This window comes from Apteryx rowi, unplaced genomic scaffold, assembly GCF_003343035.1.
Source record: "Apteryx rowi isolate R43461 unplaced genomic scaffold, aptRow1 scaffold_318, whole genome shotgun sequence".
In the NCBI taxonomy this organism is placed as follows: domain Eukaryota; kingdom Metazoa; phylum Chordata; class Aves; order Apterygiformes; family Apterygidae; genus Apteryx; species Apteryx rowi.
Window position 1 is genome coordinate 953,808 of NW_020449619.1, and position 26,164 is coordinate 979,971.

The 26,164-nt window shown below is 55.6% G+C and overlaps 1 protein-coding gene across 3 annotated transcripts in view; it reads right to left on the reverse strand.

Moving 5' to 3' along the window:
• CHD6 (chromodomain helicase DNA binding protein 6) overlaps positions 1 to 26,164 on the reverse strand; it is a 95,492-nt gene that overhangs the window by 30,043 nt on the left and 39,285 nt on the right. For 2 of the 3 annotated variants that reach the window (XM_026070762.1, XM_026070761.1), the window contains exons 3-20: positions 25,550 to 26,058; positions 19,670 to 19,817; positions 18,565 to 18,714; positions 14,778 to 14,843; positions 14,224 to 14,282; positions 13,740 to 13,857; positions 12,142 to 12,228; positions 11,714 to 11,863; positions 11,299 to 11,420; positions 10,420 to 10,663; positions 9,761 to 9,937; positions 8,170 to 8,313; positions 6,009 to 6,264; positions 5,245 to 5,455; positions 4,536 to 4,731; positions 3,777 to 3,941; positions 2,756 to 2,935; positions 1,235 to 1,345 (exon numbers count right to left, since the gene is read on the reverse strand). In XM_026070762.1, coding sequence (XP_025926547.1) covers positions 1,235 to 1,345; positions 2,756 to 2,935; positions 3,777 to 3,941; positions 4,536 to 4,731; positions 5,245 to 5,455; positions 6,009 to 6,264; positions 8,170 to 8,313; positions 9,761 to 9,937; positions 10,420 to 10,663; positions 11,299 to 11,420; positions 11,714 to 11,863; positions 12,142 to 12,228; positions 13,740 to 13,857; positions 14,224 to 14,282; positions 14,778 to 14,843; positions 18,565 to 18,714; positions 19,670 to 19,817; positions 25,550 to 26,058 — 3,093 coding nt within the window. The remainder of the gene's footprint in view (positions 1 to 1,234; positions 1,346 to 2,755; positions 2,936 to 3,776; positions 3,942 to 4,535; positions 4,732 to 5,244; positions 5,456 to 6,008; positions 6,265 to 8,169; positions 8,314 to 9,760; positions 9,938 to 10,419; positions 10,664 to 11,298; positions 11,421 to 11,713; positions 11,864 to 12,141; positions 12,229 to 13,739; positions 13,858 to 14,223; positions 14,283 to 14,777; positions 14,844 to 18,564; positions 18,715 to 19,669; positions 19,818 to 25,549; positions 26,059 to 26,164) is intronic. The other variant, XM_026070763.1, reaches the window with a different exon arrangement.

Below are 26,164 nucleotides of genomic sequence, written 5' to 3' on the forward strand. Positions count from 1 at the left end.
TGGCAGGCCAAGCTCAGGGGCAGGAGCAGAGGGACCAGACCCCATCTGTTCAGTCTTGCCTCCAGACAAGCAATGAGTCACCAGCCTCTCCTCAACCCCATCTCAGCTTTTACATGCCTTGCTAGAAAGCTCTTTTAGCGGGCAGAGCAGGCAGGGGCTGAGAACAAGGACGCTGCTCCTGGGAGATGCTCCCCAGGGGCACGTGGGGAACGTCCAGCAGCTCTGCTACCAGACCAGCTGAAGCCAAGCACCAGTCTCCCAGCAGCTCCAGCTACCATGTTTCTGCACAGGCACGGCTGGGAAGGAGCTGATTTGCCAGGGAGGGCAGCAGGCAAGACTCTCAGAGCATCCATGTACCATCTGCACCCTCCTTGCCTGTACATGGCAATGGGCCTGCGAGATCCATTTGGCTTTATTCCTTGTTCCCATTGCTAGCCTGAAAGCAGGACAGAAGGGCTACAACTGCAGATGGAGAAAAGAGTAGTACAATCCTCCATGATGGAGGTGGAGTGGTATGGTGTTTGGCTTTTAGAGCAATTTCATTATAGTAAGCAAAGCTTGGATGCTACACTGCCTTTGAACTACCCCACAGACTCAGGCTGATGCAGCTAGTATTTCATTGGATGTTGGAAATATCCAACAGGCCACGTAAGACACCATTTGGCACCATAAGAGCAAGGGGAACCTCTGGAGGGGTGGCCCAAGCCAGAGCTCCTCTTGGTTCCCCCACTCCTTGCACCACCAGGGCCAAAAACACAGAGGTACAGCACTGGCCATGGGGCTGACCTGGCCTGCATCCTTCTGCCCAGGGAATATGGGAAAGTGAGCAAGGCGGAGAAAGGAGCATTTACAGACACCACGTGCAGCTGTGTCCATTCCCCGACTTAACCAGGTTTGGGAGTAGCTGGGAGCACAGACCTGCTGTCTCACAGGCTGTGCTCCCAGAATGGCCCCCTCATCCCGGGCACCCCAAAATATACCAGGTAGACACACCCAAAATGTGGCTTCAGAGCAATTGGGGGTTTAGCCAGCCTTTATGGGTCAATCTTCCACTGCTGCAGTTCCTGATCTCTCACTGAAACACAACACTTCATGAGCTCAGTGGCAGCTCCTCCGCAGCAGAAGCCCCACAACTCCTGTCTGGAGGATGGGGAGGAAGGGGACCACGCTGGGCAGTGGTCAGGTCCATTGTGGGGCACACGAGCACAGCGCGTGGTTGCGAGCTGGATCCTACCTTTTCATTCTTGGCATCTGTGTCAAGCTCTGCTATCTTCGCCCACTTCTGCCAGAAGTTGGGGTCATCTAAGGAAATGTCAGTTCTGTTTCCTGATGCTACAAAGCTGGCCTGGGAGTGAAAGAAGAGCAGTGAACCTCCAGATTGCAGCCCACCATTCAGCTGTGCTTTCCCCCCCAGAGACCCCCCCAGCACTTCCGTCCACAGTGCACAGGCTCTCTGTCAAGCAGCGTTACACCCTGTGATGACACACACCAAAGGACTCTTTGCTTAAAGGAGCTGAACCCTTCTCTTCTATGTCCTTCTGCCTGACCTACTGGAAACTGAGCAGGGGTTGTGCCACCTGCAGGTGGAGGAGAGATGGATGGCCTTCTGCACTCCTAGCAGACACCAGCCAGGAAGTGTGGCACAGGGTTGAGTCCCCAGGCTTCCTCCCGCAAGCAGGCTTCAGGACACTGCTCCTGTGACACTGTCAGGGCCCCATGGTCAGCTCCCCATGGGACAGCAGCACACAGCCTCTGGCACTGCACATGTCAGCAGCCATGTCCTGCCACCGCACTGAGGCTTTCCCTGCAGACCCAGGTCCTACAGCAGCAGAAGAGTGAGACTGGATGCAGAGATGGGCTGGGCTGCAGGAGAGCTTTGCTGCAGGTACCACAACACTTTCCCACATTGCCAGGAACCTAGGTTTCCAAGTGCATTTCTGCTCTGCAAAGCACCATACCAAAGGCAGCACTAGTGTTCAGAAAGGCAGGGGAGGTGATGGACTCCAGATCAAATAAGCTCAGGCTATGAGTAAAAGATCAGCCCTGGGAATTTCCCCAGGACCTGAGCACAGCTAGGCTGTGAACTCATCCATCCTCCCCAAGGAAAGGCCTGACTCTGCCTGTAACAGTCCTGGGTGAAGAGTCTAGCTCTGGGCATGACCCGCTGCTGCAGTAAGGAGCCCCGAGCCCAACACAAGAGCAGAGCCCGCCACCCTGCAGTGCCACCTGCACCTCCCCAAAGCAGTGCCCCAGCTGGGACACAAAGGAGCCCTGCATCTCTCAGCACAGAGGGTTTGTCCCCCCAACACAAACTGCTGGCAATATGATTCCCCAGTGACAGAGCACATTCTGGCACTGCCTGGCACTTGGAGGAAAGCAAGCCCTGGTCTCCTCTCCTCACCAGCCTGGGCTGGCTTCAGAGTACAGTGAACCCAGGCAAAGCAGATGACAAGATGAGCCCTGCTGGGCAGCCATACATACCCCAACCAGGGCAGTGGTCCCCTCCTCCCTGCTGTGCTGACCATCAGTAAGACGGGAGATCACACTGCCTCCATGCCCAAGCAAGGTCTTACTCCTGGGTGCAGAGGATCAGGCAGCAGAGCTTGGCTGCCATTTGGCTACAGCTTCAGCCCAGCACAGGTAAGAGGTCAACCTAACACTAGGGTGCTGCGCCCTCCCAGCATGTCCCCCACGACCTCAAGAGGGACTCCGACAGGGAACTGGCCCCCTTCCCTCCCAGTGGAGCACAGCACACCTTGGCAAAGGTGGATCCCTTTCCCTCAGACTGGATTGTGATGGTCTGTGTTCTGCGCTGGAGGATCTGATCAATGTCTTCCTCACAGAACTTGGATCCTTCATCCTCCTCATCCATGAGAGCACCATAGGCACCTTTCCGCAGCAGGTCCTCCACCTCCATCTTTGAGAGCTGCTGAACCTGCCCAAAACACAAGGGCATCACCAACCCTGAGCCAGCTGCCCTGGGCACTGGCGCAACAGGGGAAGGCTCTTCTCTCTGCCCTAGGAGGGAGGGCAGAGATGTCCCAAGTCAGCCCAGATTTCCCACTTCCACAACAGGGAGGTGACTTCAAAATGCTGCCTGAGGCACACTCAGGGAGTTCAGACTGTGCCACCCAGGCGCAGTGCAGGGAAGGCCTGCCAGGCCAAACAGCAGCAGTGCAAGTGTGCAGGACCGAGCTCTCCTTCCCAGGAGCATGCCCAGGTCTCTGCTCCAACCTGGCAGTGACTTGCTCTTCCTCCAGCAGGCACCTAGCCTCTTCCTCTCTCCATTCTGTTTTTCTACTCTGCTCAGTGCTGTGTGCTGCTCTTGAAACTGCCCTGAAGAGCTACAATGAACTGGGTGAGCTGCCAACACAGCCAGCAAGCTCTTCTCATGAGGGGCAGGAGAGCTGCCAGGCAGGCTTTGGACCTCTTCAGCTCTGGCAGCAGAGGGGCAGGAGCAGACAGGTAAGGGATGTAGGTTGGTTTGATGTCTACTAGTGGCCTGGGCAAGGGTGACACTGACTGTGCTGCAGGGACCAGCTGGGTGCTCTGGTGTCCTTGTGACAGCACTGATCCCCACAGATCCCTAGGTTTGAGCCTAGGTAGGCAGGATGCATCCTTCCCACCTTGAATGCAAGGCTTTTGTCCCCCACCTGCAGACATAGCCCTGCATTCCTCCACCTGCCACAGAGTCAGCAGAGGGACAGGTCACAGGGGAAGGAGGAGAGTTCTCCCGCACAGCTTCCCACCCAGTCCCACTCCGACAGCCAGCCTACCCCATTGGTGCTGCCCTTGCGATTGATGTCCTGCAGCACAGCCTTATCCAGGCCCAGCTTCAGACTGGCCTTGTCAAACATTTCCCGCTCATAGGAGTTTCTGGTGATGAGGCGATAGACTTTCACTGCCTTGCTCTGCCCAATCCGGTGGCAGCGAGCTTGAGCCTGGGACAGCAGAGAACATAGCTTCAAACACAGTGAGCCCAGCATCACAGTGACTGCTTGGCTTGTGGCACCCAGCATCAGCACCCACCACTTAGCCACCAGCACCACAGTCTGCTCCACCTCCCAGTGCACCCCTCGCCAAGTGCTTGTGGCTGATCTGGCATGGCTATGCCAGCAGGTATCAGTTAGCACCAGTTCTGTGTGGCTGTCGACACCTGTGCACTCCTGGGCAAGGACACAGGACTTAGATTATAGCCTTTGCTTTCTGCAGGTTGGGGGGGGGGCACCCAACACTTCACCCCCTCCAGCACCAGACATGCAGAAAGTGTTGCCTGGTCTGCAGCCCACCTGTGCTTTTAGAGCCACGCTATTTTTTGCAGCCAGGATCTCCCCCATGACACATCCCCCCAGCCTGCACTCCTACCGGCTCTCCCAGTGCTGCACCCCATACCCATTACGGCTGGGTGCTGCTGCCCTTCTCTCCCTGCCTGGCATGAGTGATGGTGGCTGTGCTATGGGACCTCCTAGCTGTCTTGTCTCTCTCACACACCCTAAGGCAAGCGGCCCCGGAGTGATCGTAGCCTGGCCCATTACCTGGAGGTCATTCTGTGGGTTCCAGTCTGAATCAAAGATGATGCAGGTGTCGGCAGCAGTAAGGTTGATGCCCAGCCCGCCCGCCCGGGTGCAGAGGAGAAAGACAAAGCGATCCGAATCGGGCTTGCAAAAGCGGTCAATGGCAGCTTGGCGCAGGTTCCCGCGCACTCGCCCATCAATTCGCTCATAGGTGTACCTGCTCCGAGAGGGGAAGAGGTGAGAGCAGGGCCTGAACTGGCTGCAGCTACTGATCATTTGTTGGTCCTTCCCCCAGGCTCTGTATGGGAATGCAAACAGGCTGGGTTTGCTGGCAGGACCTGTGCACAGATGGAGGCTCAGTCCTCATCAGCCTGCGCACACTGTGGTTGATCCCAAGAGCCGTTCCTGTTATGATGGCACAATCATCACAAACCCATACTCAGTCTAGGGATGCAGGACTCATCGGCCCTGCCAGAACCAGGACCAAGGGAGGGGCCTCTTTCCATTTAGTCACTCCTAGGACCAGCCCTGGGCAATGCAAAAGACAGGTCAGAGTTGCCTAGCTTTGGGGGTCTCTGCACCCACCAGCAGGTAGCTTGTAACTCAGATCTTTTGGTCCACAGGCACAGAATGGCCAAAACCCCTCCCTGGGCTGTCTCCACTCTGTACCTACAGTCTTGGAGGGACATGACATGGAAGAGCCATGGTGAATGCTGAAGCCTGTACTAACCGCCTCTGAATGAGATAGTCTTCCAGGATGTCCAGGCAGCGCACCATCTGGGAGAAGATGAGCACCTTGTGCCCACCTGCGATCAGCTTGGGAAGCAGCTTATCAATTAGCACCAGCTTCCCGGCCGCCTGGATCATTGCCTGAAGCTGGAAGTCTGGTGCCTCCGGGCTGTGCGTTTTACGGAAGTCTTCCAGGATCTTCTCCTCTGCCCCTGCCAGGTGAGAAGGGAAGTGAGCTCTGGGCAGAGCCCCTGCTCTGACTCTTGATTGGACTGACAGTGCAGCTGCCCCCAGCCCCCTGTTCAGGGCAACAGCAAGCCACCATGCAAGGAACAAACCCCATGCAGCCAATCTGATCAAGTGAGTGGGAGGGTGGACTAGAGACCTACAGACACCCATCCATTTCTGTGACTCTAGTTGTTCTTCACAGTCTGCACCAACTCTTAGCAGAGCGAGCCAGGCTGGGATTCTGGAGAGGATCCCTCTCTAGGATGCCCCCAAACCCAGCTCTACACAGAGAGCCTGGCAAGACCCTGAGGCTCATGCTGACTGCAAGGAAGCAGCATTTGAAGGGACCTAGGCTGACCATGAGAGCAGCAAGGCAGATCACTGCATCCTACGCAGGGCTTGGATGCATGGACACACCAGCAGCAGAAAGCACTAAGGCCAGAGCTGGCTGCCAAGCTGGGTGGGCTCTGCAGGCAGCAACTAGTAAGTGTTGCAGTGAGACCAGGCTCTCCCACATCTCCTGCACACAGCCCTCACCATTGATGAGATATGGGTGATTGCAACACTTTCGCAGCTCCATCATGGTGTTGATGAGGTTGGGCATATTGTGCTGGTTGGCACCCTTGGACAGGAAGGAGAAGTTCTTCTCCAGGATGGCCCGGTAGTATTTCTTCTGGATATTGGTCAGCTCCACCTCAATGATGGTCTCCTGCTTGGGTGCCAGATTCTTCTCCACATCATCCTTCAAACGCCGCAGCATCATGGGCTTCAGGATGGACTGCAGCTTCTTCACCTGCAATAGCAAACACAGAGATTCATTGCCCTCCCTGCACTGCAAGCACACGGTGACATGGCAGAAGGGTCTGCAACACCAGAGTCTCCCCAGGCTAGAAATCCACTACAGGTGGCCCAGTGGTCAACAGCCCAGAACACTAAAGCAACTGCTTTGCTGAGAACCAGGGTGACTTTAGGGGATGGCTTCTTAAGGGCAGGCACATGAGTGACTGGTCCTGGGCCATGAAATCTGCAGCACCTCTGCTGACTACACCAGAGGCCCCATGGCTGGTTTCTCACTGTGAAGAGGAGCCAGCAGATGGACTTCTCAGCCAAGGGCTGGGTTTGCAGCTGTCCTGCAGGGCAATACCTCCTTCCATAGTTCATCTTCTACCAACTTATTCATTTTACCAACCTGATAGCCTTCTATGATGGAATGACTGGCTGGGTAGATGAGGGGAGAGCAGTGGATGTTGTCTGCCTTGACTTCAGTAAGGCTTTCGACACCATCTCCCATAACATCCTTATAGGCAAGCTGATGAAGTACAGGCTAGATGAGCAGACAGTGAAATGGATCAAAAACTGAATGGCAGAGCTCAGGAGGCCAATGGTATCCTGAGCTGCATTAGGAAGGGCGTTGCCAGCAGGTCAAGGAAGGTGATCCTTCCCCTCTGCTCAGCGCTGGTGAGGCCACACCTGGAGTACTTTGTCCAGTTCCAGGCTCCTCAGTATAAGAGAGATATGGAACTACTTGGAGCGAGTCCAGAAAAGGGCCACTGAGATGATTAAGGGACTGGAGCATCTCTCTTGTGAGGAAAGGCTGAGAGAGCTGGGCCTGTTCAGCCTGCAGAAGAGAAGACTCAGGGGGGATCTTACCAATGCATATAAATATCTGAAAGATGGTGTTAGGAAGAGGGGGCCAGACTCTTTCCAATGGTGCCCAGTGACAGGACAAGAGGCAATGGGCACAAACTGAAACACAGGAAGTTCCGTCTGAATCTAAGGGAAAACTTTTTTACCGTGAGGGTGACAGAGCACTGGAACCGGTTGTCCAGAGAGGTTGTGGAATCTCCATCCTTGGAGATATTCAAAAGCTGTCTGGACAGGCTCTTGGGCAACATGCTTTAGGTGACCCTGCTTGAGCAGAGGGTTTGGACTAGATGATCTCTAAAGGTTCCTTCCAACCTCAACCATTCTGTGATTCTGTGATTCCACCCTGAGTGCTCAGTGTTAACTCTTGCCTGTCTAACATGCTGCCACAGCAAAAGTCTCCGGGTCCCAGTGCATCCTATGCATCATGTGGCATATGCAAACACTGCAGGCGGCCATGGGGAAATGTGTCTGTTGAAGGAGCAGAGCTGGGAGCTCTGATAGCAGCTGAGATGCTAGTTGCTCCATGTGTCCATGCACTCCAGAGCCTTCTCGCTGAGGATCATGATCTTTGTGAAATCTCCACTTGAGCCAGACACTCAAATGGCAACAGCAGAGCCCAAAGGACTGTGTTGCTTTCAGTGCCCCACACTCAGGTCCAACTTTGGAGGACAGTTCCCCAGGTGTACCTGAGAGAGTGACTGCACATGAATTTACGAACCTTCTCACTCCCTCTATGCTCCTGCTGAAGGATAGGAAATGATGGGAAAGCAGGATGTACTGAGCTACCCAGACATGCAAGGGGAAGGAGGGAGCTAGGCGGAGAGCAGACTGTGACCTTGGCACAGGTTGGTCTTCTCTCTCCAAAGCTTCTCACAGCTGAGTCCAGGGCTGCTGCACTGCACCTTGAACGGAGTTGACCTTTAAGCAGTGAGGGGTACTATTTGCTTCCATGAAGCACATGTCTGAGGGTGCCCCTGGACTGGTGACCTGGTGCCCCAATGGCTTGTGCTAATAGTCACAAGCCTTACTCCTCTACGGCCCTTCTTGGTACCTGTTCCTCTGTCTTCAGGTCCCCGAACTCCTCCAGGAAGGCCGTCTCTGAGGGGAACTGCTGTGGCTCCAGGAAATTCAGGAGGCTGAAGAGCTCCTCCACCGAATTCTGCAGGGGGGTCCCTGTCAGCAGCACCTTGTGCTCCTGGGTGTATACAGAAAACAGGCTCAGGGCTCAGACCCTCTGGCTGGGTCCAAGGGGCCAAACAAGTGCAATGCTCCTTGTCTTCCAACTCTACAAACACTCTGTGGCCTGGAGGCATGCATATTCCCAGAAAGGGTGCTGGCTGGTGCCGTGCAGCACCATCTCATGTTTCCCAAGTCTCTCCCCTGGATGCATGATCTAGCTCTGTGCAGCCAGAACAGCCAAAACTGAGAATCCCACACTGCCCCTACACCTTGGCCCCTGTCCTCGCTCAAGATCCTCAGGCAGGGCTGTCCTGGCATGCAGATGGGCATGTTAACAAAGCCCAAGCCTCAGTGCCCCTGGGGGCAGGATTTCTCTCTCCAGCACTCTGTAATAGCACAAGGGGGAGCATGGCCTAACACTGAGAGTCTGGAAGTGGGGTGCTCTGGAAACGACTGCTGATTCTATCCTGTGGCAGGTCACGTCACTTCTCTGTACCTTGATTTCCCCACCTGTGATATCGAGAGGCATCAGAGACCTGCTGCTAGGGCCAGTGAGTGTAGAGTGCTCCAAAATGAGCAGGGGCAAACGACTGTGTCAAGTGCATGCTGGGAACATGCAAGAGCTGTTATTAGAGGTTCTCCATGTAGGTATATGCACAATTAAAAGGAGACATGGGTCCAGACAATTGCTCAAAAGCACTGAGTGTGGGAAAGGGATAAGGCCCTCGAGGAGAACACATTCCCTTCCATGCGCCAACACCATGGGCTCGAGTGCTGCCAGGCGCTGCCTCCCAGGGCTCACCAGACTGATAACCTTCAGGGGCCTGGCTCTGCTGCAGGGGAGTTTGACAGAAGCTGAGTAGGACTGCGAAGTACAAATAGCCTTCCTTTCCGCAGTGCAGGAAAGGAGATGGACACCCAAATCCACTTCCCAGTGCAGTTCATTGATCCCTTTTTCACAATGCACAGTCCTGCAACTTGTCCCTGGCATAGACTGGTCCCATGCCTGCAGAGCAGTGAAAGAAGAGCTTGAATTTTGCAACCCTGCTGACCACAGGGTACAAGGCATACCACAGTCAAAGGATGCCACATACTGCTGGCCAGCAACTGCCTCTGGGCACTGCAGCAGCCTCAACCATGCTGCATGGCTGGGTAGTGGACTGCCAGGGAGTGCATAAAGATAGGAGGAACATGCAGGGATTTGGCCAGATTTGGGTTAAAGTCCCACTTCAAAAAAAGGAATTTGTGACAGATGCAGGTCATCAGTGCCTCTTCCACCAAATGGCCCTCCACCACTGGCACTGCTTCAGCGATCTGATGGGTCTCAGATAGTCTCCCCTCTGAGACAGGAAGCTCTCAGCCCTAGCACTGGGCCCGAGCAGCTGGCTGCAGTATCTGACTGTTAGGCACTGCCACCTCTGGCCCATCCTGCTCTCATGTAAAACTGGGCAAGACGCGCTCACCAGGGCCATGAGCTTCAGACCCTCCAGCAGCTTGCAGTTCCTGTTCTTCAGGCGATGTGCCTCATCTATGACCACACAGCGCCACTGGATCTTCTTCAGCTCTGGGCAGTCAGCAAGGATCATCTCAAAGGTGGTGATAACCACCTGGAACTTGAAGATCCCAGGGAGAGGGTTACCCTGCAGAGACAGAAACCAGAGGCAGTGCATGACTCCTGCAAGGCAGCAGAACGCTAGCTGCATCCTGGCAGACAGACATCCCTGCTGGTCCACACAGGCTTCCCACCCTATCAGTGTTAGCGACTGAATCCTAGTTGGGATTCCCTGATTCACCTCCCTCAAGCAGCAGGCAGGTTACTGCAAACTTCCACATGCTGGCCACAGGCTGTCTCTCTCCAACCCAGACATTGCTCTGGGGCAGACAGACAAGCCTGGCCAAAAGTTGCGGCTGGGGCTCTGCAGCATTTTCCCCTTTCCGCGAGTCGGGCCTGTTCTTCACCCATACACAGTGCACCCTGGAGCCCATGCCAGCAAACGGGTCTTAAAAGATCACCTTGCCCTCTCTAGATGAACCGCAAGCTTCACATGCAGCCCAGTGCTTCCCAGATAAAGAAAGCCAGGGTTGGAGGATGCATCCTGGGAGCACTGCATGCATGAATCACCTGCGTGTCCCTGTACACCATCTCATACTGCTGGATCATCTGCCGGCTGATCTGGCTTCCATGGTACACGATGGCATTCATCTCTGTCCAGGTGCGGAACTCCCTCTCCCAGTTGGTGATGGTGGAGAGGGGTGCAATGATGAGGAAGGGGCCATGAATGCCCATCAGAAAGATTTCTGAGAGGAAGGTGATTGACTGGATTGTCTTCCCCAGTCCCATCTCATCAGCCAGGATGCAGTTCTTCCTGCAGAGAGGGACAGGGGTACATTAACATGCCTTGTAGGAGCAGGAACTGCCCTGCCACTGACTCCCCAATGTGACATCAGACATGTCACCTCCACCTGCACTTCTCTGACCCTGCAAGGTGAATGGTGGGGAGACCTGCAACCCTGCAGCATCAGTACAGCACTACAAGAGGCCCAAACTGCCACACCACCCAATCACTTGCAAATGATGAACCCAAAGCTAGTGTGAAAGATGCCTTTGGGCGCACACTGGCCAGTGAAAGACATATCTGATGGCCTGCTGCAGCCAAGGACAAGTATATTGTCAAGCATTCCTGCCACAAGAACAGGTCATCAGCAGCCTGCCCAATGCAAAATTCAGCTGTATCTTAGACCCCTCTCCAAACCACATCAGCATTTACCAGAGAGAAACACTCCTAAAGGTTGAATTGCAAACCTAAAACAAATACAATTTTTCTGCTGCTGCCTGTCAGCTCCAGTACTGGCAGGTCTCACCGGCTGCTGCCAGGCCGCTGCTTGTTGGCTCTGCTCCCCTGGCTCTGTTGCTCCCACAACAGTGTACGCTGTGCCTGCACTGAGGCCCCACTATCAGTGGGATTCCTTGTGGGAGCACAGGGCTCTAGCCCCTCCTCACCTGTTATACCAGTTAAAGAGCAACCAGTTCATTCCCTCCAGCTGATACTCCCGCAGCTGGTTACTGTTCTTATATTCCCGGGACTTCTCCAGTTTCTGCCAGGACTCAGATGCCGGGCGCTCCTAGGAGAGAGCAGGAGCAAGATCCATGGAGAGGAAGAGGCTAGTGCTCAGCGCAGCAAGGCCCCACTTCTGGGACTGCACCTCAGGACAACACTTCAAAACAGACATCAACAGTCAGCTGATTCATAGAGAGGTCTCGGCCTCAGTATCCCACCCCCAGATCCTGCTCACCCATCTGGAGGGGAAGATATGGGGCTTGCACCGAAGTACCAAGGCCAGCACTGCTGGATCTTGGCAAAACACAGACAATCCCTGCCCTTGCAGGGCAGTGAGCTCCCAGCCGGGTACGTTACCTCTGGGTACGTTACCATGTGCTTGATTTCTGGAGGGATTTGGAGGGCTTCAAACTCTTTAATCTTCCCTGGGTCGACATCCTCCTCCAGCTCCCAGGTGCTCTCCTCATAGGGCAGCGAGCACCACTTCACCAGGTAGTGAGTCACCTCCTGTAGCGCAATGAGACACAGGCTGGCAGAGCAGCACAGAGCTCACCAGCAGGTCAGCCCAAGCACCCGGCCACAGGCCACCGGTGACAGTCACAGGAACAGTCAGCGGCCCACATATTATCTCTCTGTGCCCAGTGGCCCCCGGGCAGGATTCAGGCTGTGCGAGGCTGGGAAGGCCTCAGGTTTGTCAAAGACTGCACGTGATGTACTTCCAGGGTCCAAGCCTCCTGCTGAGCCTCCCTCCCTCCACAGGGCAAGTAAGCGAGGTAGCCACTCACCTCTCCATTGTCAGGGTCTTTTGTGTGAGCCACCTCCAGGATTCGATCCACCTCCACATAGTCTGGGTTGAACAAATCCTCATCAGGCTGTGAGAGGAAAGAATAGAAAGAGAGGCAAGTTCAAGGTGATCCCAGGGTTAAACAGACGGCGGGCATGAGAAAACAGCTGTGGGATATCTGTCCCCAGGATGCTGCTGAGTTCAGCACATGAAGTGCCCCCAGGAGCAGGTAGGTGACATCTGCCTCTGAGAGGGGAGGATGCAGGAGCCCTGCAGAAGGCAAACTCCTTGCTTTAGAGTGGCCACCGGCTCCATGCTGTCCTTGCTGGGAGGGAGGAATGTGTGCCCCAGTCCACGTGACCTCGAGGTACAAAGCCTGAGCTGTGTGCTCCAGCTTATATTCAGCATCCAGAGCTGTGACTGCCACAGTGCAGAGCCACACACAGCACCTCCTGGGTTCTCCCAGCTGTCCCCAATGAACCCCTAGTCCTCTACCAAGGATAACACCTTGCTCTCTTTCCCTGTGTCTCTCTCTCCCCTCCCACTTCCAGCTCAGCAGTCACGAGCAGCACCAGCAGCAACCATTCACAAGGCAAGGACTCATCCTCACGCTGGAGCAGGGACCCAGGAAGGCCTGTAGAGGAGTGAGGTTTACACTAGCAGTGATCCTTTGGACAGACACATGTCCAGGGCTAGAGAATGAGAGGAAATGGGTTTCTCCAAGCCCCAGCTAGTCACGTGAAACAGCAGTTGCTTCTTGCTGAATTGTTAATGATACAGTGCATTCGAACACATGCTTTTTCTTTGCATCCTGGGAAAGACCCCAAACAGATTCAGGAGTGAGAAATCTGAACCCCTCCAGGCTTTGCATCCACATCCATGGAGCAATCTGCATAGCCTACTGGCCTGATTTACACTTGTAAGGGGCAATTCAAGGAGATCCAACAACTACCTCCAGAGCAGCAAGATAAATTACAGAACACCCTTCAAGATTAATCTGCTTATAGAGCAGAGCAGGCAGAAGCTCCCATAAACCCAAGTACTTACAGTTCCCCCTCTCCTGCAGCATCCCTGCTCCACCATGAGGAGGCACATTCCCCCGATAAACACAGAAGGCACCTCCAGCACTGCACACTGCCCTCCCTCCCACCAAGGCTAGGATTCATGGTCTGCCCTAGCAGTCCAGGGCAAGCAGCGCCCAGCAAGTGACATTTGTCACCCTGACCATGCCTCCTCCGGTGACACCACAGGTGTTCAGGGCACTGTCACAGCTCCTTGGCTCCAACAGCCCCACCTGCTCACCTGGACATCGCCACAGTGGGGTTGGCGTAGCTGCGGCGTCAGCGGGAGGGCACGGGCAGGGCTCTGGCCAGCACTGAGGGTTCGCTGGGCTATGGGAGAGCTCAGGCAGGGCAGATGCAGCTACACTTGGAGCCCTGACTGCCCAGCCCCGATCAGGGATTTTGGCTGTGGAGCTGGTCTCACCTGGGCAGGGAGAGATGCCAGAGGCAGCACTTGGCTCTCGGCCTGCTCAGCCACTGCACCAGGCCCAGCTGTGCCAGAGGAAGAGAATGGCAACCTGCTGCACTCAGCTCTCACCTCTGTAAAAATATGCTTCATCTGAGCTTGCTTGTTCCGGAAGCGCTTTATCTTCTGAGAGATCCTGGGGTCCTTCTCCAGCTCCTCCAGAGTTGCCCACTTACAGTGAAGGTAGGAGCTGCAGAAGAAAAATCAATAAAACCTGATAGAGGCCTTTGGGCAAAGTTCCCATCTGCCATACAGACAAGCAGGGAGCTCCCAGCAACCCAGAGAGCATCCAGCTCACGACTCATCATGCGAAGCCCCAAATTGGAGAAAGCAATGGCCTGGGTCCAGGCCTCGACTCAGCACTGCAGCTGCAGTGACTTTGTTGCTTCCCACAAACCAGCAGAGGGCCTGGCTTGGGAGGATGGGAGCAGTGAGGCAAGGAAGCTGGGGCTGCAACTGGGGATGGGATGGAGGCAAAAACGGGCTGAGCAAGAGGTCTGCCCCTCACTCCTGCGTACACACCACTGCTGGGCAAAGAGCACAACACCGCACGTACAAGTTCCTGTACTTGACGTAGAACTCCTCCATCTCATACGCTAGGCCTCCAGGGTGAGCCTGAAACCAAGGGAAAGACAGTTAGTGACAGCCAGAGCCCATGTAAAAAAGAGGAGGCATCTCCTGCAGCCTGAGCCCGGACAGGCCTCCTCCGGCCTGACCACAGGCTCCAGGCAGGCTGAGCCCCAAGGACAGCGAGGAGTGCACGGCATTCAGCGTGACTTCTGCCCTGGAGGCTCAGTGGCCTTGGGGAACATGGTCTGAGACCACACTTGAGCATAAGGGACTCAAACATCTCCTGGGGACCAGACCAGCCCCTACTCCTCTCCAGGGGCTTTCTGGTGCCCAGGCCAGGAGAGACACCATGTGGATCCCCAACCAGAAAGGTGACACTCTGGGCACCCCCCACTTAGCACCCTGCAAAGAGCTGGTGGAGGGAATGGCACAACAGTGCTAAGTGCTGCTATGCTCCATGTCCCAACTGCGCCAGGCAGCCAGGACCCGTCCCTCCTCTGCCTGGGGACCTTCACTCCCACCAACATCTTTGTCACTTACCTCCTTCTGCACCATTCTGGAGGCAAGGATCTTCTCAATGATATTGGCATCATCCTCGGGAGGCTCCTGGGGACACCGGGAGGAAAGCAGAGCATTGTTTTCCCAACTTGTTGTATGATTTGGCCTCTGGCACCCTCCCAGTGCAGAGCTGGCTGTTTCTTCCTCTCCCAACCAACCAGCTGGGCAGGCAATGCCAGTACAGCAGGACCCTGGGAGAGCTGGGGTTGGGGAACCCTTTCTGGGTGCTAGCGCCTAGGTGCTGCCAGCCCAGCTACACTCACCCACGACAGACCCTTCTAGCCTGGTGCCACTCCAGCCAGGGCCACACAATTCGGCAGCCAGCAGCTGGGACAGAGGAGGGGGGTCCTTACTCTGAGGTTGCAGCTGACACCCTCTAACAAATCACCTGGCAGAAAACCAACCCTGCTTCTGCTGGGTGAATTGAATCACTCAGAGAAAGACTAACATGGACCAGAGAGGGAGAGCTGGGACAGGGGCAGGCCACAGTAGGAGCCTTCATTTCCATGCTCAGCTGGTGGCTAGCAGGGACCTGGCACAACTCACTTTCTGTCCCCTTGAGCCACAGGGTGTTTCACAGGAGAGCCCTGCACGCTCAGGATAGTGAGACCCAACTGACCCATCCATGGAGTGGCAATGCCCAGGCCAGCAGGAACATGTGGGTCTTGGTAACCTGAGGACAGGGGGATGGATAGCAGCAGGACCCCAGCCCCACCACTATCCATCCAGCTCCTCCCAGGCAGGCTCAAAGTGCTGGCCTCCTTCTCTTTGCACGTGCTCTCTTGAAGAGAGGCGAGGCAGCTCCGCACCCCCTCACAACTCTCCATGCCAAGTCACTTGGTTTTGGGCCCGCCATGAGGAATTCACCCCACAAGGCCACAGAGACCTTCCATTGTCCACCCACGGGTGCCCACCCCACACATCCTCGCTCTGAGCACACAAGCTTTGTTGAGGTGGTCCTGATGCTGGCCAGCTTCCAGCCTGAAGACCCAAGGCATGGAGCAAGCGGGGAGTCCAAGGGGCACTCGTCTCTCCCAGACATGCTCTGCAGCAGGATCAGCATTACTGACAGCTGAGCTGAGGGACAAGGGAGCTGAGCTTGTGCCTGTCTGTGCTGTGGCAGGAGAGGCAGGAAAAGATTAAGGAGAGAGGAGAGACAGCAAAAATGTCTGGAGCTTTTTTGAGCATTAGAAATAGCAGTTCTGTCCAGGCTGGGAGATGGTACAGCAGCAGGAGAAAAAGCAAAGTGCAGAGCAGAAAGGAGAAGGACTGTGTTCATCTCCTTCAGATGTGGACAGAGCCTGGCACCGGGTAGAGCAGCCCTGGAATGTTCCTTCTTGGACTAGGAAAGCTCCTCCAAGAGAGACATGGGGCAGGTTGGGGAGGGGGCAGCCAGCCAGGGCACCCTGTCCCCGCAGGGCATGTAGAAGGGCTCCCTCCCATACCACTCACCCAACAGGGTCCGGGACAGACAAGGCCATGCCAGGGCCTGCAGTGCCCTCCTCCACGTCTCAGCCCTCAGCTGATCCTCTGCCTCTGCACTAACCCACTGTGGCGGGTGCTGTGGAGGACACTGGGCCCACACATACATGCAGCGCCCAGCACTGCAACACAGTGAGAAGAGGAAAGAGCAGACACATCTGGGTACCTAAGCTGCAGTCCTGTGGCCCACAGGGGAATTTCTGCCCTTTCTGCCCTATGCCAGGGTAACATGGGTGCAGGAAGCATACAGAGATGCTCTGGCTGCAGCTGGTCATGCAGCGCCCATTTCCCCAGACCCTTCCACCCACTCCAGAGTTCCTGCGCTCCAGTTCGACACATATCACTTGCACAGTTGCACCAGGGAGACTGGCCACGTAGGGTTTGTGTGAACACAGACACAGACACAGCACTGCCATCAGAGCAGCCTCCAGAGCCTGGTGGTTGGGGAGCTCCCACACTGACCTGCAGGCAAGCTGGCATACAGAGGTCTGTGGCGTATTGTTTGCAGCCTGAGGGCCACCAGAGGAGCTGCCCCAGAGAGCTGCCAAGAAATGTGTCCAGGGTCCAGGAAGGAAAACTGCAAGTTCAGGCCAAGGGAAGAGCAGCCCTGAGGTCTCCACAGGACAGTGAGAGGCAGGTAGAGAAGAGACACTGCAGGCCCAGCACTCCCATCTTGCACTACTGGCGTAACATGTCCCAGTGTCACTCAGTTCTGTGCACGGCAGCAAAGGCACTGAGCTCCAGTGCCACAGGGTTGATCCCAACCCTGGGAGCAGCCACGGTCAGGCTCTGCGCCGAGCCTGCTGGCAGGAGCCCAGAGCAGTCCCTCAGCACAGAGCCTTGCTGCCTTCAGATACCAGCCTTAAGAATTCATTTGGAACAGGACAAATTGAGGTGGAAGTCCAAGACTAAGAGCAGAGGACAGCAGGTCGGCAGCACGGAGACATGCCAAAGGCAACTCATTCCCACCTGCTGTTTTGAAAATCTCACTTGAAAATCTCACTCCCAGGAGCCCAGCTGGGGACATGGCCCCAAGCAGCAGCTGAAGAAGCCTCAGCAGTGAGAAAAGGGCAGCATGTCCCATGGGGTACACAGCAGCCCCTCCGGGCAAGGCAGGGAGCATAAGGCCAGGTCACACTTACTGGCTCAGCAACAGGGCTGACTAATATGCATGCCAAAGCCTTGTGAAGAGGTGACTAGAGACGGACACAAGAACACTATAAAAACAATCAGTGACCATTATTAATATCTGGCAGCTTTGTTAGTGACCAGAGATAGGGAGAAAGCTGCAGGTGTCTGACACGCAGACCAACAGAAGCCAGGGATGAAACAGCAGGAAGAGGAGGCAGCGCAGTGGGGCCCAAGGTGTGGTGACTCCAGCTGGTCCCTGTTATGCTGCCCGGCGGATCAGGTTGGTTGGCAGGAATCAGGCTGGGTATCTCTACACTCTGAGGGACTGATGAAAATCAGCAATGTGGGCAGAAAATGATGACCTGGCACCTACAAAGCCCACAGCTGGCACAGTTAAGATACCAAGCTAACCTCACAGGCAAGAACTACAGGGACAGGAGTCCAAGGTGGGCATGGGCAGTGGGTCAGTCATGCATTTAGGGACAGCTCTGGCTGCACAACATGTCCCAGAGCCCCTAGCAGGAGCAGAAAGGTTAGACCAACAGCAAGCACAGCTGATGGGAGGGACAGAACTATGAAGTAGCAGCACCACCAACTTTGCTAAGTGACAGGGCAGAAGACTTGCACGACCAGCCAGCAGAGCAGCAGGTGCACAACACTGAGGAGGAGGAGGAACTGCTGAAAGGCAGAACATGGAGAAAACAAAGAATCTGGGGCATGGAAAGATGTGAATATTCTCAAAGGATAGGCCAGGACAGGGGAGACAAGGCTATGGCTAGTACGCGACAAGGAGCTCAAGGACCAGGGTTACCTACACCAACTCATTTACATGGGGGCCAAGTGGGCCTTTCTAGTCTAGAGCAGCCAGGAGGTCAAGGGCCAAGTTTTTCCCTTTTCTGCATGGCCTCAGAATGGGCTGCACTTCTGGAGCCCCTCTCAGCTGCACAAAGCACTGCATGCCTCTTGCCTATCCCTCTGTGCACTCACACTCCCTGCAAAGTCACCCTGCACCCTCCCAGACAAGTGCACTCCCATCCCATCCTAGTGCTGGGATCCCCTGCCCTCCTCCACATCCTCAAACCTTAGTACTGACACCTTTGAGGCACCCTGAGGGAGGCAGGAGGCCCCCTCCTTCCAGTCCCATGTCTGGCCCTACCTCTGCCTGCCATGCCAGAGTGGAGGCGGAGAGCGCAGAGGTTCGACCAGCTCCCAGCACAGCTATTGTTTCGCCATCATCATCTACCACCTTGAAATCCAGGTCCTCGTTGTACTTCCTCCTCTTCACCTGGCGTCCTGAGCGGCGTTTCTGTGTGCCAGACAAGAAAGGCAGTCACTGGGGAGACAGGCAGCCCAAGTACCTCCCCCCTTGCCTGACATGGAGAACAGGCACAGATGGAGAAAAAGCCTCAGGACTGATCTCCATACCACCCCCTGTGCCAGTGGGACAGAGGTGGCATGAAGAACAGGCAGCCATCTGGATGCAAGCCCCTGCACAGCTGAACATCTACAGCAGCTTCCATCATTGCTTTGCCAAGGCCTCCATCAGCATCTTGGAGCAGAGCACTTGCCCTTGCCTGGTCTGCATGCCCCCGCAGCCCTTGCACCCCCACATACACCCAGGGGAGTGTGGGGAGCGCACTGATTGATGTTTCAGGCAGGGCCCAGTTTTAGTGCTCAGGGATCTTGGGAGCTCTGAGGCCGACAGGCAGCAATGGGGGCAGGAATTGATGCCAGGCAAAGCTCCTCCAGACAGGGTTGCACAGCAATACACAGAGCATTATAGGGGCCCCTGGGAGAAATCTGGGCCCTGCTCACAGTACACGAGCATACAAAAAAGCTGTCCTGCTCCACGCAAGTGGAGCCTGCCCAGCACTGCAGTTCTGCTGTCTCCAAGCCCAAGAGCAGAGGAGCCCTGCAGAGACGTGCACAGCCCCCCTGCCCCACGGGGCCAGCCAGCCCTCCCTGCACTGTCCCGCGCTGAAGGCACAGCCAGAAGCCATGGTGGAGGAGGGAATTCAAGGCCGAGGAATGTGCAGTGCTCCCTCTTCTCGCACACAGGGCAGCAGTCTGCACTGAACCTAGTACCACCAATGGAAATAACCCAGTGGCTCCCCTCTGGGGATGGAGTCTACAGTCCACACTGCTGAAAGCACTGAGTGCTGCGCCCCTGGGACTCAGCTGTTCTGCACACTCAGATCTATCTGGGTGCCTGGATTTCTCCGACCAGCAGCCAGCCCAGCCAGCCTGCAGCTTGGATGTACCTGGCTGTCAGCCGACTCAGCAGACTCCTCCGGGCTCTGCACAGACGGGCTCAGGAGATCTTGATCCAACTCCAAACTCTCCACTGGGATCTCATTTTTCCTCTTCCCTTTCTTCTTCTTCTCCACAGGCGTGGGCCCCTGCTCCTTGCTGCCAGGACAGACTGACAGTTAAAACCTGCTCCAGGGATCCTGGAGTTCAGCTCTATGGGGCACAGCCAGGAAGCACCCACACAGGGCTCTCCTCTGGACTTGTCTTTCCACCATGTCACCGGAGGCAGCAGGAGGCTCCCGGGGTCTCCCCCAGCACTGAGGAGTGCTCGTTCCAGCACAGACCAGCTGGTGATGGAGGGAGTCTTCACTTTCTCCTTAATCACCATTGAGCTTCCCCATCTGATTCCAGTACACTGGGAAAGAAAGGTCCAACTGCCCCTGCCTGGCATGGGGCAGCAAGGGACTGGGGGCTTCCTCTAGCCAGCCAGGGGAATGGCCCCACAGGGGCCAGGAAAATGAGTTCAGTCCATCACAGTGACCCTCGCAGCTCCTAGGGCAGGGAGAGCCAGGGCAGGGTGGTCTGGGGCAGGAGGAGCAGGAAGCTTTGGGATACAGCAGCTCAGGTGGAATGAGGAGCCCGGGAGACCCAGAACAGCCTCTCCCCTCCAGGCTGGGGTGACCCACGCAGTGACTGCTTCCTCAGACTATGAAGGCCAGAGCCTGAGCCTAAGCACAACAGCCTCTGCACAAGCTGGGAGGTGCAAGAGGGGACCTACGTTCAGCCTGGGTACAAGGACCATTTCCCCACCACCAAGCCCTGTTTACAGCTCCTGCGAAATCTCAACCAACCGACCCCAGAAAGTCAGGGTAATGAGTTGCCTGCTCCAAGCACAGCAGTCACACACAACCTGCCCTGACGAAGGTCAGAAATATCATTCAGCAGGCTCAACAAGCAATTCAAGTCCTGGCACCTCAAAGAAAAACGTTCTACCCCTGCCTGAGAAGCACCAGTCATCCTTGCTCTGGTGGCACTGCTGGCCACCTTGCTTGTATGTGCCACAGAGCCTTGCCAGACCTCCAGGAAAGACTTTAGGGCAGCATCCAGGTAGAAGCTGCTCCAGCATGTGGTTGTCTTCCCTGTGCCGCACCAGCCAGCCCCCTTCCAAGACAGCAGCAGCGCAGACCTTGGCCTGTGCCTCAAGACAGAAGGGGTCAAGCCCTGTGATTTCCACCAACATGGGAAGGATGTAAGTCCCAGATTCCCCCAGACCACAGGTCCCCATCTGTGAAATGGGATCAACACGGGAAGTCACCATGGCTTCCCAAGGGCACACTGGGAGGCTGCAGCACAGCAGGCAATTGCCCTCAGTGCTCAAGCCACAGGCCAAGCTATTGCCAGGGAGAGAATTTAGGCCCTTCTCCTGGTGAATCCCAACACCTTCCTGCAAACACAAAATGCATGAAGACACAGCCCGGCTCCCACAGATATTCCCACCAGAGAGCTCAGCAGCCCAAGAGCCTCCAGCCCCCAAAAGCCAGCCCCCCTGACAAGTGCTCCTGGGGTCAGGGCTTCCCAGACACCCCTAGAGACACCCAGCACCCAGCCAGCACACCCCAGCCAGGGCCACAACCTGTTTGCATCAGGGAATGTGTCCCGGAAGCACCAGGGTAAGCACTCCCAACATGCACATCTGTCCTTACCCTCTGCAATGAACACTGTTAAGAGAAAGATTTCAAAGAGCTGGTGTCTCTCCCTGGGCTGAGAGCAACGTGCCAGGAAAAGGGGAGCTGGCCTTGCTCGTTCACAGTCAGCCCCGCAGTTGGTCCCCTCCAGATCCAAGACTTGTATAGCTGCAGAGGAACGGTTGGTTTCAAAACCATGTCTAGGTCTTACCCCCCTTTCATGAGAAAATCACTACTTGTATGGAACTGGCAAAAACCAAACAGTTAAAAATCTGCAGTTCAGGCCAAAAATGACCTGGCCGTGCACCCACAATTCAATTAGAAGCCCTGGAAATGCACTGCTAGCATTGCTTCCACTGGAGCAATAACTCCCAAGATATTGATTTGTAAGTCACAATTAACAACTGCTTCATTCATGAACCAGTAGTTGGCTATGATTAGAAATAATTTAGAAGAAATTATGCCACTATTATCTGCCACTTAGAGAACTCCCAGCAATCATTTCATTTGCACAGAGCGCCTACCCTGTCTGCTGCTCGCCTGGCGCAGGCCCCTCTCCCTTCCCTCACTGCCATGGGAGCCCCCAGCCCCACTTCTCCTGCTGCTCTCACCCCGGCTGGGGAGTACATATATGCTGCCAGGGCTGGGGGGGCACAGGGAGAGCACAGTCCTCACAGGCTGTCTTCCCCTCTGAGCCTCCACCTTGACACCCAAGGATGTCCCCACCCAGCAGCCATTCCTCCCTTGGATGGATTTGCTGGTTGCTAACCCCAATGCCGATATAATAAGCCATGAAGGGGCTCTGAAAGGGGTTGTGGAAAGGGAAAACTGCAAGGAGGACCCAAGGACCGAACTCTCCAAATGGCAGTGGTGAACACAGGTCCTCCTAGAAAGCGTAGATGAGCCGGAGGAAGGACCACTACAGGCTCAGGCTCAACTGGGAAAAAATATGGAGAAAGCACAGAACTTCTTGGCACTCCCAAACTCCTGCAAGCAGTCTCTTTTGGCTGGATGATGTGTTATTGAGTTATTTTACTATTTTTTTTTCTTTTGTGTGGAGTGGTCTCTTCACCAAGGCTCCTCATGATGTCCCCAAGAATTCACCTGGCCTCAGCACAGCAAGCAGATCCCCCTTCAGCCCCTCTCCTCATACCTCCAGACCTTGCTGTGCCTTTTGCATTAGGGACCATGGCCTCCAGTTTTGCAACTGAAGTTAGCCCACCGCAATCCCCCAGCTTACAGAACCGGTTTGACCTGCCTATCATCTATCCGTGACAGGCCACACTATCACAGGCTGTGTTTAGTCCTGGGAAGGCAATGACAACAAACAAGAGACCTGCCAGTGTGGCAACAAGCTCCTGAACAAGAGTTTTGAGAGTCTCCAAGAGCCCAAACCGCCAAAGGTCTGCTCCTCCCCAGGTTCTCCCCACTTTGGTCTGGGCCCGAAGTCTCACAGTAAGGGTAGTCAGGCCTGTGTCAGCCAGGCACGTCCTCACAGCAGGGCCACAGGAGCTGCTGCGAGAGGGATGTGCCCAGGGCTCTTCTGCAGCTGCTCCCACAGGCCAACAGCATGGCTGCGCATCCGATGGAGCCGGGTGCCTCATGACCGCCTGGACCCTATTTCAGGGCCTGATTCTGGGAGTGAGGGTCGATTGCTGCCCTTGTGCCTAACCACTGGGCTGGACAGCTTACATGGCAGCTTCTTACAGGAGTAATGGAGACAGCATTAGGAAATCCTGCTAGCTCCATCCCTCACCCCTGGCAGAGGTGTAAACAAGCTGCCTTCATAACCTCAAGTTCAGCCTGCTACCAGGGCAGGTCTGCGCGCTGGGCACGAGGCCAAGCTGGGGGGCTCTGGGAGAGCAACTCACTTGCCTGTCCCACAGGATGGGATGACCACACAGCCTGCCTTGCCCACAGGGCTCAAGGATCAGGCAATAAACCTGCTTTTGGAGAACAGAAAGGGGTAAGAGCAGGATCTGCCCTCACAGAGACCTGGCACAGCCACACGTAGTGCTGAGACCTAGCCTGCAGTTTGTCTTCCCAGGAACAGCAGGATCCTTCCCGGTGCCCAGTGCTGTCTTTATATGGGCCTCACTCTTCCCTTCCTTGCCTGCAGCTCCTCTCCTTCTCACTCCACCTCCAGCCCGTGCAAACACGGCAGCCAAAATCCCCTGTCTTGCCAGCCTCCCGATAGTCCCTCCCACGTCATGCCCAGGCCGGAGCCCTGCACAGCCCCGTGCGTTCCCCTCCGCTCCAGCCCTGCTCCCTGACAGCAGCCTCCCTTCTCTCTGCTCACAGTCCTCTCCAGCCCTCCTCAGCGCCTTGAGGAGCCCTTCCCTCACTCTCCTGGCACTGCGGGCTTGATCTGTCCATCCACATCTGCTCTGGCTCACAGGCCCATGGAGCGAGGGCTGCACTTCCCTTGTGCGCAAAATGCCAAGCTCAAGGAATATCAGAAGTGACAGTGTCACGCAGCTCGCCTGTGGGCTTCCCGCCTCTGCAGCCACAGCAGCTCCCACCTGCCCCACCAAGGACAAGGCGACCAGTTCTCATCCTGCTGAGCTGCCTCCGCCAACCTGGCATCGGGGTTTTGCTGCCTGTCATCTTTTCACCACCAGCCCCCACCAAAGGGCACTAACGGGACTTGGGTGGAAACAACCTCCTATCCTGTGAAATTGCTCAGGATTCAGTGTCCTAGTTCCCTGGAGACCGTTTGAATCTGTTGATGACAAACCCAAGCTGACAACAGGCTGGTGCTGAGGGCTGCTCCTTGGACACAGCTGCCCAGATGCAGGCGCTACAGGCTCGGCTTCTCCAGGATCGGGCGGTCAGCGAGCTTTGCACAAAGCAGAGCTCCAGCAGAGACTGAGCAAAGGAGACTGACCCCACTCTGGGCAGGGCACTGCCTGGGGTCGGAAAGATCCAGGCATAGGTCCTTTCTCTGAACAAGTGTCCTGTGGGTAGCCATGGCAGGAGGGAGGTGGTCAGAGGGATCTAGCAGAGATCTCAGCAAGGCACTAAGAAGCTCTTTCTGGCAACATTTCCAGGGAAGTTTCCTCAAGGAATTCTAACAAATTGGTGTTTTCCAACAAAGAAAAGTTATTTGAAAAATTCCCAGCTGGCTCCTGTATTAATCTCATTTACTGTAGAAATACGTGTGCATTCTATGGATTATTTACAACACGTGAGGAGGATCCAACTCCAGTCAACAGGCTTGCTTTGTACAGAACTCTCCAAAAACATTTATTCTTGCCAATCCAAGACAGTAAATCAAATGATGCTGGTACTGCAGACACCTGCTCTGTTATCTGCACATATTCCCAATTAAAAAGCTTTCCTAAGAAATCAGCCCGTTAATTAAAAGGATGGGAAATTACTGGAGGCAGTGGTGCTCTGTTATGCATTACAAAAGAGTCCTCAGGCCTTCGAAGAACTGCAGCCCTTTTATGAGTCTAACGTAGCTGGAGGGAGAGACTCCTGCTTCCCCAGAGCCTGGGGGAGCGCGCAAGGGAGCAGAACGCCTGGTTCTCTTCCTCCATGATCACTGCCGGCCTTGGCCGCAGACACAGCATCGCAGCCTGCAAGGAAGGGACAGGTCCTACAGCCCATGAGAGGAACAGCAGAAACTAAGTGCTCCATCATCCTCCCACAACAGACCATCTGATGGAAGATTCTCCTACCAGGCTGTCGGCCTCTGGGGCTGCCTGAAGTGTGCAGGGACCCTGCCCTCACTTGCACAGAAAGTCCCAATGTCAGGTTAGAGTCACACATATCCTCTGTCTAGGCCACAGAATAGGCATGACAGGCCCTTCAGCATACAGCATGTTGCTATCCTTGTGAGATACCTCACAAAAGGCCCTCTGCTCCCCAGGACACTCAGCACAAAGGTCAGGCCAAGGAGTGGCCAAGACTCTTCCACTCTCTCCAGGACAGGGCACCACTGGCTCGGGGTCTCATAGGGTCTCATCCCAGAACAGCACCTGCTTGTCCTGTCTCTGCATGGCCAGAGAGTTCATGCCAGCCTTCACACCTGCATGTCCAGCCTTCAGCATGAAGCGCCCAGACACCCTGCACATGCTGCTCCCTGTGCTCTAACATGGCGGCCTGGGAGTGTCTCTCTACAGCCACAGCATGGCTGAAGCTCCTATGAGCCCAATACCCCATCCACACCATGCAAAGGGACAAGGTCACACCATCACCCACCTGCTTTTCTTGGGTCTTGCTCTGGGGGCAGGCTCAGAGCCGCTCTTCTTGTCTTTAGGCTCCTTGGGGGTTTTGGGTTCCCGGGGTTTCCGGGGCTTCTTGGCCACCTCCTTCTGCTTGGGCTCCTTCGGCTTCTTGGGCTCCTTGGCCTTTTTAGGCTCTTTTGGTTCTTTAGGCTCTCTCCTCCTCTTTGGTTTTACCTCCTTCTCCACAGATGCTTTTTCTCCCCCTTCCTGTTCTCCCAGCTCCTTTTTCTTCCGTTTCTTCTTCACCCCTGTGCCCCCACCCCCACTGTCCTGCATCCCGTTCTGGGCTGCTGTCCGCTTCTGGGGAGCCCCGTCAGGCTCCTCTTCCAGGCACCGGCACTGACTGCCCACATCCGTGGCCGTCACCTGATGGGGCACCTCATCCTCCTTCTCACTGCTGGCAAAGGGGTCCTGTGCCTTGCACTCCCAGGCATCCGAGGCATCCGACATTGGGGAGCGGCTCAGCACTTTTAAGCTCGGCGGCTGCAGAGAGAACAGAAAGGCAGCATGTGAGGCAAATGCCACATATAGAAATAGCAGGCGTTTGCAAGGAAGCTGCTGGCCTACAGCCCCAGCAAGGCCGTAAATG